Source organism: Pseudomyrmex gracilis, unplaced genomic scaffold (genome assembly GCF_002006095.1).
Source record: "Pseudomyrmex gracilis isolate BER0280 unplaced genomic scaffold, ASM200609v1 scaffold_56, whole genome shotgun sequence".
Classification (NCBI taxonomy): Eukaryota; Metazoa; Arthropoda; class Insecta; order Hymenoptera; family Formicidae; genus Pseudomyrmex; species Pseudomyrmex gracilis.
Window position 1 is genome coordinate 140,913 of NW_018020640.1, and position 17,899 is coordinate 158,811.

The 17,899-nt window shown below is 35.4% G+C and overlaps 1 protein-coding gene across 3 annotated transcripts; it reads left to right on the plus strand.

The window, feature by feature from the left end:
• Window positions 1–150: 150 nt before the first annotated feature.
• Window positions 151–14,115, plus strand: LOC109853840 (beta-TrCP). Of its 3 annotated transcripts, none has more exons than XM_020426352.1 (9): window positions 151–970; window positions 10,551–10,785; window positions 10,916–11,102; window positions 11,223–11,679; window positions 11,760–12,133; window positions 12,486–12,564; window positions 12,650–12,824; window positions 12,907–12,954; window positions 13,052–14,115. In XM_020426352.1, exons 1-8 carry the CDS (start codon window positions 917–919, stop codon window positions 12,915–12,917), a joined length of 1,572 nt encoding a protein of 523 aa, XP_020281941.1. In that variant the 5' UTR covers window positions 151–916; the 3' UTR covers window positions 12,918–12,954; window positions 13,052–14,115. The 3 variants fall into 3 exon arrangements, with proteins under 3 accessions (XP_020281941.1, XP_020281939.1, XP_020281940.1); XM_020426350.1 differs by lacking the exon at window positions 151–970 and adding an exon at window positions 7,807–7,890; XM_020426351.1 differs by lacking the exon at window positions 151–970 and adding an exon at window positions 7,807–7,890 and having other exon boundaries at window positions 13,111–14,115.
• Window positions 14,116–17,899: the final 3,784 nt, after the last annotated feature.

Below are 17,899 nucleotides of genomic sequence, written 5' to 3' on the forward strand. Positions count from 1 at the left end.
ACTGCAAGTGACTCGAGCAAAAGTCTATGAACAATGATTGCAATTCTCTCAAACGTTGATGAGGTTTTTGAACGTGATCGATATGATGAAGTGCAAATTAAAATATCCATCACACGCGCGCAAGACGCCATTCTGGAAGTCGAGTATTCGCGTGTTGTTCTCTTTCGCGCAACTCGAAGCGATCGCTCTGATTCGTTCGTACACGATAAGCAAATCGCTCGCGCGACGTGTCGACCAATCCGCGTGTAATCTACCAATCTCGATTATCGACGAGTCGCGCGCATCACAGAACGCGCCGGAACGCGTCTAACTGCACGCGCGACACGTTCGCGGTGGTTTGTCTCCGTTCGTTCGCTCGCTCGGCCCAGTTCGGCACGGTCTGTGCACGAGTTCGGATTTGTGATAATTTCGTCGAGAGAGAACGTTGCCGACGACACATTGCGCAACTCCACGAAAACTACCGGATACGCACAGATACCTGTTCGCAACTCAGGGAGGGAAATCGGAAGCGCGCGACCCATCGTCCGAGTACCGCGTCCCAAAGTTCCTTCTCTATTCCCGTCACCGAAGTGACACCATAGTTTGTATTCTCTATTGTGTACGCGGTGAAATGTTGTCCCGTCGACTTCTTGTAGTATACGACGAGGACTCGTAGTGTGAGCGTCGTCGGATTCACTAAGAACGCGGAGTTGCTTTCACGTTTTACGCGATTGCACATACATATTACATATATTCACACACACACACACACACACACACAAAGAAGAGATATATACTTCTCTCGCGCGATCGTTCTCAACGTTTGGGACATCCCTCTGCGGAATCTCGTCTCTCTCGCCTGTGTGCTTTGCTCGCGTGAGGGAAGCGTGCGAGGCGGAGTCGTACGTTCCACGTACGTGGCGCGGCAAGCAAGAGGATGATCAACATGGAAACGGATAAGATTATCGACGACACAAACGCCAGTTTGCAGGTGAGCAAAAAGTTCGGAGTTTATTACACTCGGCCGAGTCATCTTTTCGTTGCGAAAAAAAAACTACCGCCATCTTGTGCCTTCTCGCGATCGTCCGAATCCGTTTGTCGCACGTGTTTCTCTACCTCTCGCTTCCCCAAGAAGCCGAGAGATTGTATATTACGGAGTCTGAACTTGAATTATACGTGTGAATCGCGAGTGTCGTTTGTACGTATCGAAGAAAAAAAAACAAAACAAAACAAAAAAGAGAATCGGAGCGATTCGATCGAAAGGCACAGATACTTACACGTCGAGTGTTTATATATTGGTCAACACACATATGATCATTATCGTTCTTCTAATGAAGCAAAGATACAGAGAAAGAAATTTTTTTGTCTTACGTCACAACTGACTTCGTAGCGAAATTACTTTCGGAATTGTAACAACGCGTTTGTAAAAATCCGTTTTCGTCTTTACTTTCGCGTTTTGTTGTAAATTTTCTTTGTATCAAAATTCGCATGTAATTTTCCGTTTCTGGATACAAAAATTGCACGAATATTCGTGAGCGAAAGAAGTTGGAGTTTTCAATGAAAAAAAGGATGAAAATTAGATCTTGCATATGTAACAATTATATATTCGGCAAGTAGATAATACTTTGTTACAAATTGCTTTCTCTCTCTTTCTTTCTCTCTCTCTCTCACACACACACAAACACAAAACCGCCTTATATATTCGAGTTTTTATTTAAATCCAGGATCCTTGGCGCGATGCCTTTTATAGGTCGTCGCGATCGTACGATACTACACATGTATGACGTGTGTATGTTAAGTATTATAAATTCCTTGACATTCATTAAACTGCCACTTTTCGTATTATTGTCGTCGTGATGTCTAAATGTCGACGTCGTGACTTGTGAGAGAAACAGCTAACCGGGCGTCGAGCCATGTCTTTTGTGTGTAAGCACTTGCACATCTGTGTGGGTGTGTGCGCGCGATCGGTCGAAATATTTATTTGTATTTTATCAACGCCACACATGTATTTGTGTATTAATTTACGGATTAATTATTTTTGTTTCTTGATATTCACGAATGTGCGAACAATTTTCAGGTGGCGTGTGTGTTTTGCTATTCCGTTCTCTTCTCGCTCTTCCTCTTTGCGAGATTTAATTTCGAATGCGTGACTAGCTGGAGAAACAAAAAACGTGACATTATCTCTCGAATCTGAGATGACATACATTTCGTTTCGCTGAAACCCTCAGACTGTTGTCACTAACTGGCACCAGTGCGCAATCGATGGTTAAGCATTCGTCTGTAGAATTCTTTATATTTCATTTACTGAACTTCGATCATTCGCAACTTCGTTGTACTCGTATTTTCTTACCGTTTTGTTTGTTCGAGAAAATTCATCAATTACTTCGATCGTTGTTCGAAGAATTATCAACTTGCTCTCTCACAACATCTCTCGTTTTTTTTATTTTTCCTTAACCTTTGGACGGATCTATTTGTAAATCTTGTTGGTTGTGTAACACGCATGTAATAAATATTGGGACAAATTGATTGACAATTCCGCCATAGGCAATTAATCCACCTACACATACACAATTCATCTGCACGTGAGTGCGATACGTATGGACCGTGCGGCGCGATAACTGTCATTCCTCATAATTACATACATTAAGCCGCGCACAAAGAAAGAGAGAGAGAGAGAGAGGAAGGGGAAAGAGAGAAAGAGAAGTACACCGGAAGTGCACCTACAACTTCTTATCCTGCGCTCGCATGACGTTCCCTCCTACGCTCATTGCGCTCATAAAACATGTACGGTTCTAAACAAGCTGCCGTGTGTGTACTTCCCCATGACGAGGAATAGACTAATGAGTTCCAGTCATTTTTTTTTTCTTGAAAAAATAAAATAATTCTCGAGTTTTGATCATTTTGTCGTGTATATACAATAGATTTCGCTTTTAATTTTTTATTCACAGTATTCAAATCGACTCGATTTTCCTGCATTTGTGATGCGGAGAATTCACCTTCGCGATTTCCGTTTTTATTTCTCGTCGATAAATAACGCGAGCTTTGTTTCCGAGCTTTTGAGCGACCGGGGCAATAACGGAGGAAGAAAGAAAGAAAGAAAGAAAAAAGGAACAAATTGCAAATCCTTGAAGCCTAGAAGGTCGCGCGCGAATTTACCTGCGTCAATATCCACGGGTTTCGGATATTGCTGTCGAGCGCTAATGTGCGATGTAACGAGCTGATATTTCAAATCATTCGCTTCCGTACTGTCGTCGATGATACATATCACCCATTTTCCGTTCTGTGCACAAAGTGCGAAAGTCGATCAATAAAGAACGAAAACTTATCCTTAAAAGATAGATACGCGGCAATGGTGTTATTTTATTTCGTTTTTTTTTTCCTAACGATCGGGAGAATTTGTATTATTCATTGCAGTTTTTGTGCGGCGGACAATTTTTTTTTTTTTTTTTTTCACATTTTTTTCCGAGACAATTTGCATGAATCAAATGTGCAAATAATGATCAAATAACATGATAATTGCTTTATAATTGTAGTTGTGTGCAGTATGAAGCACTAATTTTCCAAACCGGTTTTTCTATCGTATCCAAGTTGCGTATCAAGTGCAATTTTGCAACGCAAAACCTCATCAAAAAATAGCTGCATCAAATCCTTTTGTATTTCATTTAATTCGGTTTCAATTGTTATTGCGAGCTGCAATGAGCAGCAATCGCACTTCGCTGCTGGTATTGTTGCGCATATATTGTGCAAAAAAAAGTGCATATACCGTAACAAACAAACAAACAAACAAAAAATGTTTGCGATCAAACGGAAGCAAATCGCCGTTTTATCGTTTGCGAACGGAAAGTCTGCGGCGAGATTTTGCGCGCGCGGTTCTCGGGACGGAAAGTCACCGTGTTCGAATCGGCGAGAGGTATAATAAATAAAACCAGGAAGTCACGTGTAGCGAGTATGAATTCGCGTTTCACGGCCGAGGATGTCTTTGCGTAATGGCGTATATACACATGCAAATCCGCGTGGCAATGTCACGCGGGAGTTGCTCCCTTATTACCGAAGGCGAGACGCGTTTCAGTCGAGTCGAGATAAAAGACACTGATGTGAGAAAGAGACAATATTGCAATTGAGTCTGTTCATCTGTCTAGGTTAGGATTAGATTAACAAAACGAGATCGGTGCGTTTCTATCTCGCATTTGGATAAACTCTGGGCTTTTTTTATTTTCGTAGAAAAAAATAATAATTTAAAAAAAAATTTTTCGAGAGTAGTGAGATCAAGTTTCTCTTTAGGTTTTAAAATCTCACGTTTCTTTGATTGCTCGACATCTCGGATTTTTGGAAAGAGAAGTGAGATCAAAGTTTCTCTTTGGGTTTTAAAAACGTTACGTTCCTTTGATTGTTCATTTTGTCGAGCACCTTATCGAACAATCGAATTTCTTACAGGCTGTTGTTAAACATTTTCACGCACTTTGTGTACGCACTTTTCGGTCTTTCTCATTTAAAAAGCTGCGACGATTCAAAAAGTCGCGATTCTTCTTAGACCTTCAGAAGTTGACGACCTCTTTGCTGCCGGAATAGACGAGCGAATTTGCGAGGCGAAAACCTGTTTCGCGACCTATTCCGCGAAATCGCGCATACACCACACACGGTCTTGCGATTTATTGTACTTCCCTCGCGAAAACAAATTCAACGAAACGTTAAAAGAGACAAGAGGTTATTCTTTCTTTGAATATAAATTAAAATAAAATAAAAAAAAAAAAAAAAAAAGAACCGAGACATGTGGCATTTCGAGACTGTGTAAATATCTCTCTATTTTTTTACTTGCGCACACTGAAAGGATAACTAACACCAAGGTTCTTCACACATTTTTACTTTCAACTTGATAAAAAAAAAAAAAAAAAACAGAATATCGCACGTATCTGCGATACAATTTGAAAAACCATAAAATTTTTTGGAGAAGCTTGTATATATAATTTGGTTTTTAGAAATTGTGTTCTCATGCGATAAGGATCGATAAGATTATTAATATACTGCCAGTATACTCTATTCGCGACGCCTTACTCTATTACTTGCACTTTGGACATGGCAACGAGAGAGCGCGCGAGCACGGAAACGACATCCAGGAAGACAAAAGAATCAGGAGAGCGTAGATTCGACACGAGTTCGCGATACCGTTACGTTGTCGAGTAGCGTTTTCAGGTGATCGCGCCGCTAGACTCGTTCTTCTTGTACACTTCGTCATACGAGGGGGATATCCGCGACAGAGTTTATCTCACAACGGGAGATGTTCACAATAGGATCAGCCGTAACGTGTTTTTCATCCCTCGCGAGACTCTTATTCGGACCGTTAAACTTCGTGTCTGTTATATTTTTTAATATAATGACACACACACACAAAAGCATTTTGGCGATAACGTCATCGGGAAAGATGTAGTCACGTTTTGACTACGAATTTTATGTTCAGCGAGAGAAAAAAGCGTTTCAAAAGTAACGCGATCAGTAAAACGTAGAAAACGATCCTTGAATTTCGTAATAACAGCTTTCGTCGAGTTTCTCATTGGAAACGTAATATGCATGTAATAAAAAAAAAAAAAAGAAAAGAAAAAAGATCGCTGCACACCGATCACCGTTGTTTCCCAGTCGGTTTTTGCGAGAATTTAATCTTCATTAACAAGCGTTTAACGCGATACGAGGTCTTTTATGACGGTTTTCGCTTCCTGGGATAGAAGAGAGAGACGCAAAAGTGGGTCAGGCGCAAAATATACGATTAGCGTTATATACTCTGTACTGCAAATCGCTGCGCGCGCGTTGGCTTTTGACTATAAACGGATTTTCGTGCATATCGTGTGACACACTTGGGAAGGCACGTATGTGTGTGTGTGTGTTACACAGGAGTTTATATTATATAAATACATACATTAAAAGATATATATACATATCGTGTTATTCCGAGAGTGTCTAGAATCGATAGAAAGTGTTGCATTAATCACGTGACGTTTTAATTTTGCGACAATTCAAATTAAATCTTGCGTTAGTCACATCGGTTTAAAAACTATAAGTCTAAGTTTATTATTTGTACAAATATTTTAGAAATGGATCTGGTTGTAATTTTCTATTAAAATATAGTGAATTTCACGTAGTACATGGCCGCGCGCTCAAGCAGAAATTTTTACAAAAGAAACGTAATGTCAGAAATATCACCGAGAGAATTATGTAAATAAATTGTGCGCAATATATAATTAATTCATTTTTTTTTTGTGTTACCATCCGCTCACTTGATTCGTTTTGACTTATCCTATCGTTTGTTTTCACATTGATTAGATATCTGAGGCCAGAATTCATTGTCCAATCTCATTGCAGTTCTGTCATGTTTATCGTGTCTCTTAATTTTTATCTTGAGTTGTTCTATAGCATCACTAAAAAGATTCGTTATAGCATCTTAATCAAAACTTAATCTTAAATAAAAAAAATCAAACCGCAAACATAATATCAGGACGTTGAACTGTTGTATCTATTCAATTTTTTAATTGTCGAACGTGCAGACAGATGATGTAAAATTCTGCAAAATTTAATTGCAAATTTATATCATTAAAAAAAATGTAATTTGATTTTTTAACATATTAAGTTCGGCGGATAAACTTCTTAATAATGTTACGTGTTTCGTTTTCCGGTGATTGCGGGACGCGCCAGTACACCGTGTCGGGCGGAGTTGAGAAACACAATGTGAAAACGGCATGTGAAAACGCTTCAACACTCTCGCACTGCATTCTTTTTTTTTTTTTTTTTTTTTTTTTTTGTTTGACAATAACTCGCTGTCAACAATCGCAACGCGCTGGGAATCCTCTTGCGTTGTATTTTGCAGACGCAACTTTCTCCGCGCGCGTAGAAACACGTGGATAACCCTTTCGATTACAAAAATAACGTCCGTTTTGTACTGTGTATGTACCTTTCAATTCCACGATAAATTCATCGCCAGTTGAGGTTGCTAAGGTTCACGAGGAAATGTACATACGTATACATATATACACAATGTAAGATGATAACGCGCCGATAACGCGCGCATCCGCTTCGCTCTCGAACAGTTGGCGGAGAAAGGCCTTTCGATTATTAGAAACGAAATGAATTTTTTGTTTTTTCACGACAAAGAGTAAATTAGATCGATTTTGAACGAGATCGCGGTATTGTGTTTCTAAAAAAAAAAACTCGGCGTGAGAATGATAGAATATATTTGCATCGAGAGGAAAAGGAAAACACAAAGAATTCGCGTGAGAGATTTATTGGCGCGCGCGTGCGCGCATTTACTTTTTCTTTGTGGGCGTTTATTTTGAGTTTTCGGAACAGTTATATTCCTGGCGATGGTTCCGCGTCGACGTTGTGCAAATTTACAATAGGGCGTCGTCGAATTAACGTCGGATTAACGCGATGTAATGTATATCATATATTGACTCGAATTATCTAATCTGATTGAATATCAAAAATGATAAACGCGATAACATTTTGATGGACACAAAATTGCGTTATTACACTTAAGAAAAATATTCACGGTCTTGCAGTAATTTTTTTTTTTTTTTTTTTTTTTTTCATTAATATGATTTATATTGCGCAATTTTTTTGTATATTTCTTATTATAAGATAAAAAACAACAGGCCTTAAAAAGATACGGATCTTCCAGATCCAGCTTACACCTCTCTGAATCATGAAACTTAATGACTAGCTTTTTATTATATTTTCTCTTTTAAAGATATTTTCCCCTTCCTTTTAAAGATATTTTTTGACTCTGTCTTATCATCTTTATACTTTGACAATGCTCAATTGTATTGTGTTTGTCGTGAGAAAATGATCGCATCAATAAGATGCTGCTTTTGTGGCTGCTTTAGTGTGTCGACTTTGAAGTCATGGTTTTCTAATTTATCAGTTATTGTGAGTATTTTGACCAATAATTCATTTTTTCTTATCTATTATTTTTTTATAAAAAAAAGATTTTAACCATTGACTTTCGTACTCGTATTTATATTTCTATATCTTATATCTATTGTAATCTTGAGTATAATTCTTCTCTCTCTCTCTCTCTCTCTCTCTTTATATTATGTAATTTTAACAATAATTAATTTGGTGTAGCTGAAGATGATCACAATTAAATGATTGAAACGTCCTGAAGAATAGTTGCGTGAACTTATTTACTTTTTAAACCGCCTCCATCTGTGGATTGCAAGCGCGCTGTAAGGTCTTTTATAACGGATATTTAATCTTTTTAAGGCCTGTTGTTTTTTTATCGAATTATCTAATCTGATTGAATATCAAAAATGATAAACGCGATAAACGATAACATTTTGATGGACACAAAATTGTGTAATTATTACACTTGAAAAAAATATTCACATTCTTGGAATAATTTTTTTTTTCCCGTCAATATGATTGATATTGCGCAAAATTTTTTTATACTTATTATGTACATCATTATTATATATACTTTAATATTGTAATTCTTGTACTTTTGATACAATTAATGCAATGTATATCTTCTCTTTCTGCGTAAAGTTTTGCTATATTCATGTTAGGTTTAAATACGAAAGCGCTTATGCACATGTTGGAATATATAATAGAAAAAACGGCCGCGATAAAGGATACACTCGAGGATCAGAGGTGTGATCGATATATTCTCTTTTATTATTAGCTCAAGTATACCAATAATGAGAGACGATGGTCTTTCATTATTATAATTTTGTATCGCGTGTTATCGCGACAAATTGGACAATCGTGACAACGAATATAAGTAAAGTCGACAATAAGGATGGAAACAGTGAAAGTACAGACGCGTATGCAAACTACTTTCCTTCGTGAAAAGTGTATTTTAGCGCGTTTTTTTTTCTCGCGCGTGTCTGAGTTTCCGTTTAAAATGTGATTAGTCACATGTTTAAATCGCTACGTCGTCAACAATCTCACACTCATCGTACGTGTGTGAACGCATAAAATTTACCTCTTGACGCAGAGATAGCATCGCGCTACTTGCTTCGACGACGGTCGTATTTGCATTCATGAATTAATAAAGCACCAACTTTCTGTAATGCGATTAGCATTTGAAACGTGAAAATTTTAATAACGCTCTTCGTTCGCGTAATCGCTCGCTAAAAAAAAAAAAAAAAAACGACCGTATCTATTTGCGCGTCACTTAAGATACGATTATGAGACGATTGCAAAATTAACGGGGAAAAACAAGATGTTCGCACATAAGCCGGGGCGCGCGCACACGTAAACGAATTAATTTATAAAAGGCTTCGTGCGAGAGATTGAAGCGAGCGCGAAGAGAGAGAAAGAGAGAGAAAGAGAGAATGAGACAAGCGAGGTCAAGTATCCGGTACTTCGCTTTACCTCGGGATGATGAATTATCCGAGATTTAAGCTTCGCAAATATATACGGATTATATATAAACTCGTCAAATCTCTATTAAGTCTCAGGCATTTTCTATTTATGAGGAAACTTTGAGGGATTTTGAGTAGTTCGTAGAATTTATCAGTTCATACATATGTACGTACGTCTGTTATTTATTAACTTTATTTTAAGTATATTTTAACGATATTTTAAGAATATTTTAACGATATAATATCGATTATTCTATTTATATCATTAATGTGGTATTGATGAAGCGATAAAAAAATTTTGGACATCAATATAAAATGACTTTTACACACGATCTCACATCATTCGTGCATTTGGCTCTCGATTATATTTTATCTCTAATTAATGTTTCTGTGATTCTGAGAATTATTCCGATTAGAGATGCGAGAATAGTAATATTATCACAAGCTACGCGAAAGTGGAAATAATATATATATATATATATATATATACATATATTTCAGATTTGCAAATTTTGTAATTATTACAATCGAATTCTCGGTTTCCCTTGAGACTGGTGTGTTCGAGCGCAAATGTCCTACACTGTGTAACGTGATTGTGACCTGATACATAGACATACAGGCGGCTATAATCGCACAACGATACATGTCGATACGACAATATACATACGTTGCTCGGTGATATTTTTAGTCACATTTATTCGCGCTCCGATTACTTAGCGCATCGCCAATCCAGTAAGAGTAAACGTCATGATCTCGAACATATATATATATATACACACACATATAGTATAAATATATTGTAGTTATACTACGTCCCCGTTTTCCCGTGTTGACGGAATTATTAAGCGTTAATAATTTCTTTGTTAATTAGTCTGCATTTTAATGTCCTTCAAGAATCTGTTCGATAACCTCAGTGCTATATTCGATATTTTGTTGCAATTTTGTGTATATTTTTGTGGCGTGAAACTGTACATAAAGTAAAATATCGAATGATTGGCATCTTTTAAAGACCCCCCTGTCAATATTTTTTCAAAATCATCAACCAAAAGATTCTAAAATAAAAACTGTTGCTGTACAAAATTTAAATAAACCCATCATGATTTTAAATAAAACAACCATAGACAAAAATGTTAACACTTAAAAAAAATCAATAAAGTGCCACAATCACATTGAAAGAATTCCAACTACAAGATTACTCTAATTGTTAAAAATTTGTTGCAGTATCAGATGACGATTCTGTACGATCCCAGCTGCAAAAAGGAGCCGTCTACGGGAGTGTCGGCGCAGTACGGACAGGAGAAAGAGATTTGTATGAAGCTGTTCGAAAGATGGAGCGAACCGGAGCAAGTGCACTTTGTTGAACAGCTGTTGGCACGTATGTGCCACTATCAGCATGGACACATCAACGCGTATCTCAAGCCGATGCTACAGAGAGACTTTATCTCCCTTCTGCCAAGTGAGTAATCAAATATCACGTTTACGCGCGTTCTGTCTTGTTACCCATTCTTCACATGCCTGATTAAATACCTGGAACGGTTTTTTTTAGCCATGTTACTGTAATGATATCGAGTGTTTGTTTTACTCAGAAAAAGGACTGGACCACGTGGCAGAAAGTATCCTTTCGTACTTGGACGCAAAATCGCTGGTCGCCGCCGAGCTAGTGTGCAAGGAATGGCATCGAGTGATTAGCGAAGGAATGCTGTGGAAGAAGCTGATTGAACGGAAAGTTCGAACGGATTCGGTCTGGAGAGGATTAGCCGAAAGAAGAGGATGGTAAGAAAGACTTCTCCATCTATTACTCGTAAAACATTTTTTGCATACCTACTAAATAAAAGTATCTCAACAGATTTTTTCGTTAATTTATTGTTAATTTATATAATTCACTTTTTTCAGGATACAATATCTCTTTAAACCGAGACCGGGCGAGAGTCACCCCAATCACAATTTCTATAGATCTCTCTATCCAAAAATCGTCAAGGATATCGAGAGTATAGAGAACAACTGGAGAATGGGCCGCTTCAATCTTCAGAGAATCAACTGCCGTAGCGAGAACTCGAAAGGTGTCTACTGCCTACAGTACGACGATCAGAAGATCGTTTCCGGATTACGAGACAACACGATCAAGATCTGGGATAGGAACACTTTGCAGTGCATCAAGGTGTTAACGGGACACACTGGTTCCGTGCTTTGTCTGCAATACGACGACAAGGCCATAATATCCGGTTCCTCGGATAGCACCGTGAGAGTTTGGGACGCCAACACGGGCGAAATGGTCAACACTCTGATACATCATTGCGAGGCGGTGTTGCATCTCAGATTTAACAATGGCATGATGGTCACTTGCTCAAAAGTCAGTTGAAAGAAAAATTGATATATACTTTTGCTTATAATTTTCATTCTTGTCACTGATACAACGATTGTCATTTGCAGGATCGTTCAATAGCAGTCTGGGATATGACATCACAGACAGAGATCGCGCTGAGAAGGGTGTTAGTGGGACACAGAGCAGCAGTGAATGTGGTCGACTTTGATGAAAAATACATAGTTTCTGCTAGTGGTGATAGGACTATCAAAGTATGGAACACGTCCAACTGCGAGTTCGTGAGAACGTTGAACGGGCATAAACGCGGTATCGCGTGTTTGCAATATAGGGATCGTTTAGTTGTTAGTGGTAGTAGTGATAATACCATACGGCTGTGGGATATCGAGTGCGGTGCGTGCCTACGTGTTCTGGAAGGGCATGAGGAGTTAGTGAGATGTATTCGATTTGATAGTAAACACATCGTCAGCGGCGCTTACGACGGGTACGTATGTGGAACTGCAAGTGTTCTTGATTCTATCGCCTTTTGCAACCGCAAATATACGCAATTTGCAGGTGTCATGAAAAATATATTATTTAGAAAATATAAATGTTTCCACTAATCTTCGAGAATCTTTTTACTGTCGCTTATGTAAATATTGTTTTTATTTAGCAAAATAAAATTAATATGTTTTATTTATTTGAATATTTGTATCTTATTTTAGTATTTCAGCACGTACAAGAGACACAAACTTTTTGATTTTAACATTGATAATACAAAGACGAATTAAATTAACAAAATTTAACAAAAAGAAAATGCTATGCAACTCTAATCTATTTTTTATTATATATTACAGCAAAATAAAAGTCTGGGATTTGGTAGCCGCGCTAGATCCTCGTGCCATCGCGAACACGTTATGCTTGCGCACTTTAGTGGTAAGACCTGTTTTGTTTATATATATATTTAACACTTTTTGTATCAAATATTCGATATTGATGTGATTTACACTTCTCATCGTAGGAGCATACCGGACGCGTATTTCGCCTTCAGTTTGACGAGTTCCAGATTGTCTCATCGTCGCATGATGATACGATACTTATTTGGGATTTTCTCAATTATACTCCGTCGAATGTTTGCAGCGGGCGTGTACCGATGGATGGGGCGCCAAATCAAGCTGACACTAGATCTCCTTCGCGTAAGTGTGTATTACATATATTCTACTACTAGTTATCTACCAAATTGTATAGATTTTTCATTGTAACAAAATATTTTTGCAGCATTTGAGTGACGCAACCGCATGGAGATTTTTTTAACGTGATGGAATTGTAAGTACAATTTATGCGAAATATTTAATTTATAAGTAGATTATATATGTGCCAATTTATATGACCCATATTATTTATTTGAAATCCTATTTTTCAGCTTCTAAAAATAACGGGAAAATGAATCGTGGAGCGTAACCGCAAAATTTTGTATTTCAGACAAGAAGTTGGTTAGTAAATGGATTCAATGTGTTCACGAAAATGTACGCAAATAAAATGAGATACAGTCGTTGATGATCCAGTGTAAGCAGCAATGAAAATATCCAACAGCAAACTTAGTGATTAATAACTGACTTTGGTTTGCTAGACCAGCAAAAAAAGAAGAAATTTCCTTGAAGAATAGGATAATAAAAAAAAAAAAAAAAAGAAAAACAAAAAAAGAAAAAAAAACAAATTCTGTGCTGAGAGACTCGCATATTAAAGTAAAAATTATAACTTACAAATGCGCTTGTGACACACCGCGTTTAGAAACGATCAGTGTGTTTAAAAGCCGCCGTACATCCCATGGATGTAAACGTTTCGTCGTCGTCGTCGTCGTCTGCTTTGTCTATAATTGGAATTCTACACTATGACATATAATAGAAGCCAAGACCATTTTCTTATAGTGAAAAAAAAAGAAAACAAAAATAGTAAAAAAAAGACACACGATACATAATAAAACGAAATTTGTTTGGGGAGGCTGGATATTGCACTTAAATAAGACGTTAGATGTATTATATAGTAAATTAATAATTTTTTTATATAATTAATTTATGAAGAGAGTAAGAAAATCATAGCGTTGTTTGGGGGGTACTTATCTTGTGTAAATGTGCTATAAAACAGAAAAGCGGTTGAAGATCCTCGTTTTGCGTCAACAGTTTGTACGAAGTGTTACATATATGTCGCTCGCTAGAAACTGCGAAACGATTAGTAGTGATTAAAAAGTGTATAACAATGTTTTGTAGACATTTAAACTCAATTAACTTTATAAATTTTATGAAACTTATTGGTTGTTTGGAAAAGAGTGAGTGAAGAGCCGTCAATCTCTGCACAGCCGTTTGGTACAATACCATTTGCATTTACAAAATATAAAGATCATTACGTCAGAATGTAAATATTATCTTATTATTCATACATAGACAAGTGTAGTGTGTGATCCTCAAAAAAAAAAAAAAAAAAAAAAAACGATCTTAGTTTATTGTGAAAGACAAAAAACCAATCGTTATTATATCTTGACTATCGATCTCACTTAGATCATTTTATTCATACATAATTTTGTGTGTATACAATATAGGTTTTTATATTTACATTGGCAATTTTATTTTGAAGTATTCTATATTGATAAATACTCTTCTTTAAGAATATTAATTCTGCGGTGATACATATACAGAATGTAACAGGATAGGTGCAACTAAAAAAAAGGATTTTTTGTGCAAAATTATAGAATACAACAGAACTTCAGTAATTTCGAGCATCGTAATTTCGATTTCTTTTTTATAGAGACAGGCCAATAAATTCCTCCACTATTGATCATTTCCCCGATCTTAAATGACTGCGTAACTTGTAAAATGCGCGTCTATCCTCACTCTAAGTGTCTAAGAGAAAGAGAAATATATATCTTTCATCTCTCGCTACAAGTTGGTCGCTAACTGAAAGGGGAAGAAGATAATTCTAAGAAGAATCGGTCCTATGCGTTCGAAATTATTGGAGTTCTACTGTAACATGTTTTTAATGCGAGGTCCGGTTTTAAAAAAATTTGATTTAAAAAATTGAAAAACTGATATCGTGCTGTTTGTTACGCGCTTAATTTATTAATATACATTTAAGGAAGGACACTCCATTTAATAATGCAAGTTAAAATTTAATAGTAAAGTTATGTGTATACACATTATATAAAAAAGTTTTGAAAGTCTAATTGAATGGAGTGCTTTAGTTTATATATAATTATTATTGAAATACATACATTTGATATATGATACACAAAGTTATTAAACTTCAATTGAATTGTAAAAAGAAGTAAATAATATATCGAGTTTTTAATTTTTAAAATCGACGTTTTGAAAAAACTAAATTACAAAAAAATTTATTTACTTATCCTGTAGCGCATTGTATATATTTCATGAACATATTAAGAAACACTATATATCGGCACTGACCGGCGTATGTTTTCAATTTTCGAAATCGGATTAGCAAAATTTTTTACTTGATTGTTCGTTTCTGAATATTTATGCAGTATATAGATAGTGTCTTCAAGATATTTCTTCAAAATTCGCTGATTCTTCAGCCATACTGCACAATTATCCAGCGAACAAAGCGACTAACTAAACAAAATTTCGCCACCTCTCGATTTTGAAAAAGGTGAAGGCATGTTATGTGTGTCGGTTGCTGTACACAATTATCGAACGCAGTTAAATAAAACATTTGCTATTTCGATATTTTATATTTCTGTACATAAGTGATTAAAGTCCATATACGTAGTAACTTAAGTGGCAGCACTATAAAACATTCAAATAAATGTGACATGGAACAGTTGCGCTTCGGAAATGACACACACATATAAAAGAATATAATATTATGTATAATCCAATATATATATATATATATATATATATGTATATATATATATATATATATATATATATTATTTTATGTACAATATATGATATTAGTAGCGAATATTATAAATTCGTGCTTACGGTTCGCGAAGTGATATAATTCCATATCATGCAACACTTGGAACGATATTAATATCTTCAGATATTTGATAATATTAAACATCATTGCAATATTAACATCATGTGAAAGTGTTAAATATTGATAAAAAAAAAAAACGTAAGAAGAAAATAAATAAAAATCCGGATTATACGGTTCCGAATATGTACGTCCGTTGAAAATATTGTGGTCAGTAAAACACACAAATATGCAATCTAATATAATAATTACTTACGGACATGTGTGTGTCAATAAAATACGATGTGTCATACAGAACAAACAATTTGTCTCACGGGAAATATATATATATATATATATTTCAAAAAAATATAACGTTACAAAATTGACTCGAACGTTTCAACTATACCTACCTACCTACGTTAAAATATATTCACACGTTATTGGAAGGGAGATCAAATCTCACTTCGATATGTGTGTAATATTAATCTGCGAATTTTATACGAACTATATGTGAACTGAACGAGTCACGTGTGCTGATATACATGTGAGATAAAAAAAAAATAATAATAAAAATAAAAGACAGTATTAAATTTACATCTAAATGCGGAAAAACTCGTTTATTCGTATAAATGTGAGAGAAAAAGAAACGCATGTAGATACAACAGATATTTGTATATAGTTCATTCGCGGTGAAGACGAATCTATATATTGAATGAGACAAACAAAAAACGGGACAGAAGTAAAACTCTGATGAACTACAACAAATTCACATACAGATACCATAACATAAAACAAACTCATCATGTTGATAGAAAATTTTTGTATAATTTTGAAGTGTGGTTGTGTATGTGTGTGTGTGTGTGTGCGCGCGTGTGTATACTCTTTGTAGAGAACATAAGTACATTTCTTGACTTTGAAATCTATTGTGGAATCTTCGATAAACAGAGAATAAACAACAATGATATCATACAGCAAGACATTTTTCACGAGCATTTAGGTTCTCCATTGTCCTTCCGTTATCTTGGAGACATACGTGTGCGTAACAGATATTATCAAGATACGATTGTTCGCTCTGTGTCTTCCTGTGTTCCTATCGGGATAAAAAGAAAAAAAAAAAAAAAAAACACAAACCAATGTTTCTTGTTTAAATCGAAAACCGAAAGAGTTTTTGTTTCAAACACGATACATGTAACTTCTGTTACATTTTTTTCTACAAAAATTGTATGTATTTATACTGAAGTTTCTTCTTCGACGAACGTTTGAATAAAAAAAAAATAAAAAAAAATAAAAAAACAAACAAACAAACAAAAATCGTTCAAATAAATGTGAAAACATGTAAAAGCCAAATATTTGAAGATATAAGATTATATAAGTAGTTAAGAAACAATTACGTGAACTTGTAATTTTAAGATGACGCATCACAAATTTGTGGGCGCGTTCGTAATTATTGTCGAGAATGCCACTAACAAAAAAAGTGAAAAAAGATATCCTTAAAATATTGTGATGCTTTATTGTTATTGACATAAAAATCTTCGTGTATAAGAATAACAGAATAGAGAGGATACAAAGGCTGTGCAAAAGCTATATTCGAAATACAATACCTACACACAAGAATGCTACAGGGAATTTTTTATGGATGAAATCCATTATTGTATTTATCCTTCGCATACACGCATGTTCAATATATAAATCGCCCTAGAAAATCTTGCTATCGAATTGAGTTGTTGAGCAAAAACAAATATAAGCACTCGTCAAAGAGATAATAAATTAATTAATTAAAAAAAAACACGCGAAATATCCCTGGACACTCTTTAAAGGCCATTTTTTTGGACCAGCTTGAAATAATATATATATATATATATATATATATAAATATATAAAATAAAAATTGAAAGTTCTTATATTTATTACATTTGCAACAGCTTATCAAACTGTGTGCTCCGAAATTTTGTTAATAAATTTTGAAATTGTGTACATTTTTTTTATTGATCGCATGAATATTATTTCCCCTTTTTTCAGGTAGTGTCTTTGAGTGAAAACGGTAAAAAAAATGTATTTCCTTCAAATAATGCAATTTTACAACGTGTATAGAGCAATTATTACAACGTTAAATATTCGAAGCTAATAGTGCAAATTTTTCTGTTATAGTAATTGAAAAATATACGCTTGTGTCGACGTTTTTCTCGTCGTGTGTAAAATTTGAAATCAATTTTTCAAATTGTTTTCGATCAACAATTGGCGACAAAGATACAGACTTTATTAAGTATAACGATATATATACATATGAAAGGGGGAA

Coding starts and splice junctions, on each gene's coding strand:
- LOC109853840 (XM_020426350.1), top strand. CDS start 7,807: ATGATCGCATCAATAAGATGCTGCTTTTGTGGCTGCTTTAGTGTGTCG. Junction 12,134..12,485: donor GTCAGCGGCGCTTACGACGG/GTACGTATGTGG, acceptor TATATATTACAG/CAAAATAAAAGTCTGGGATT. Junction 12,565..12,649: donor TATGCTTGCGCACTTTAGTG/GTAAGACCTGTT, acceptor TTCTCATCGTAG/GAGCATACCGGACGCGTATT.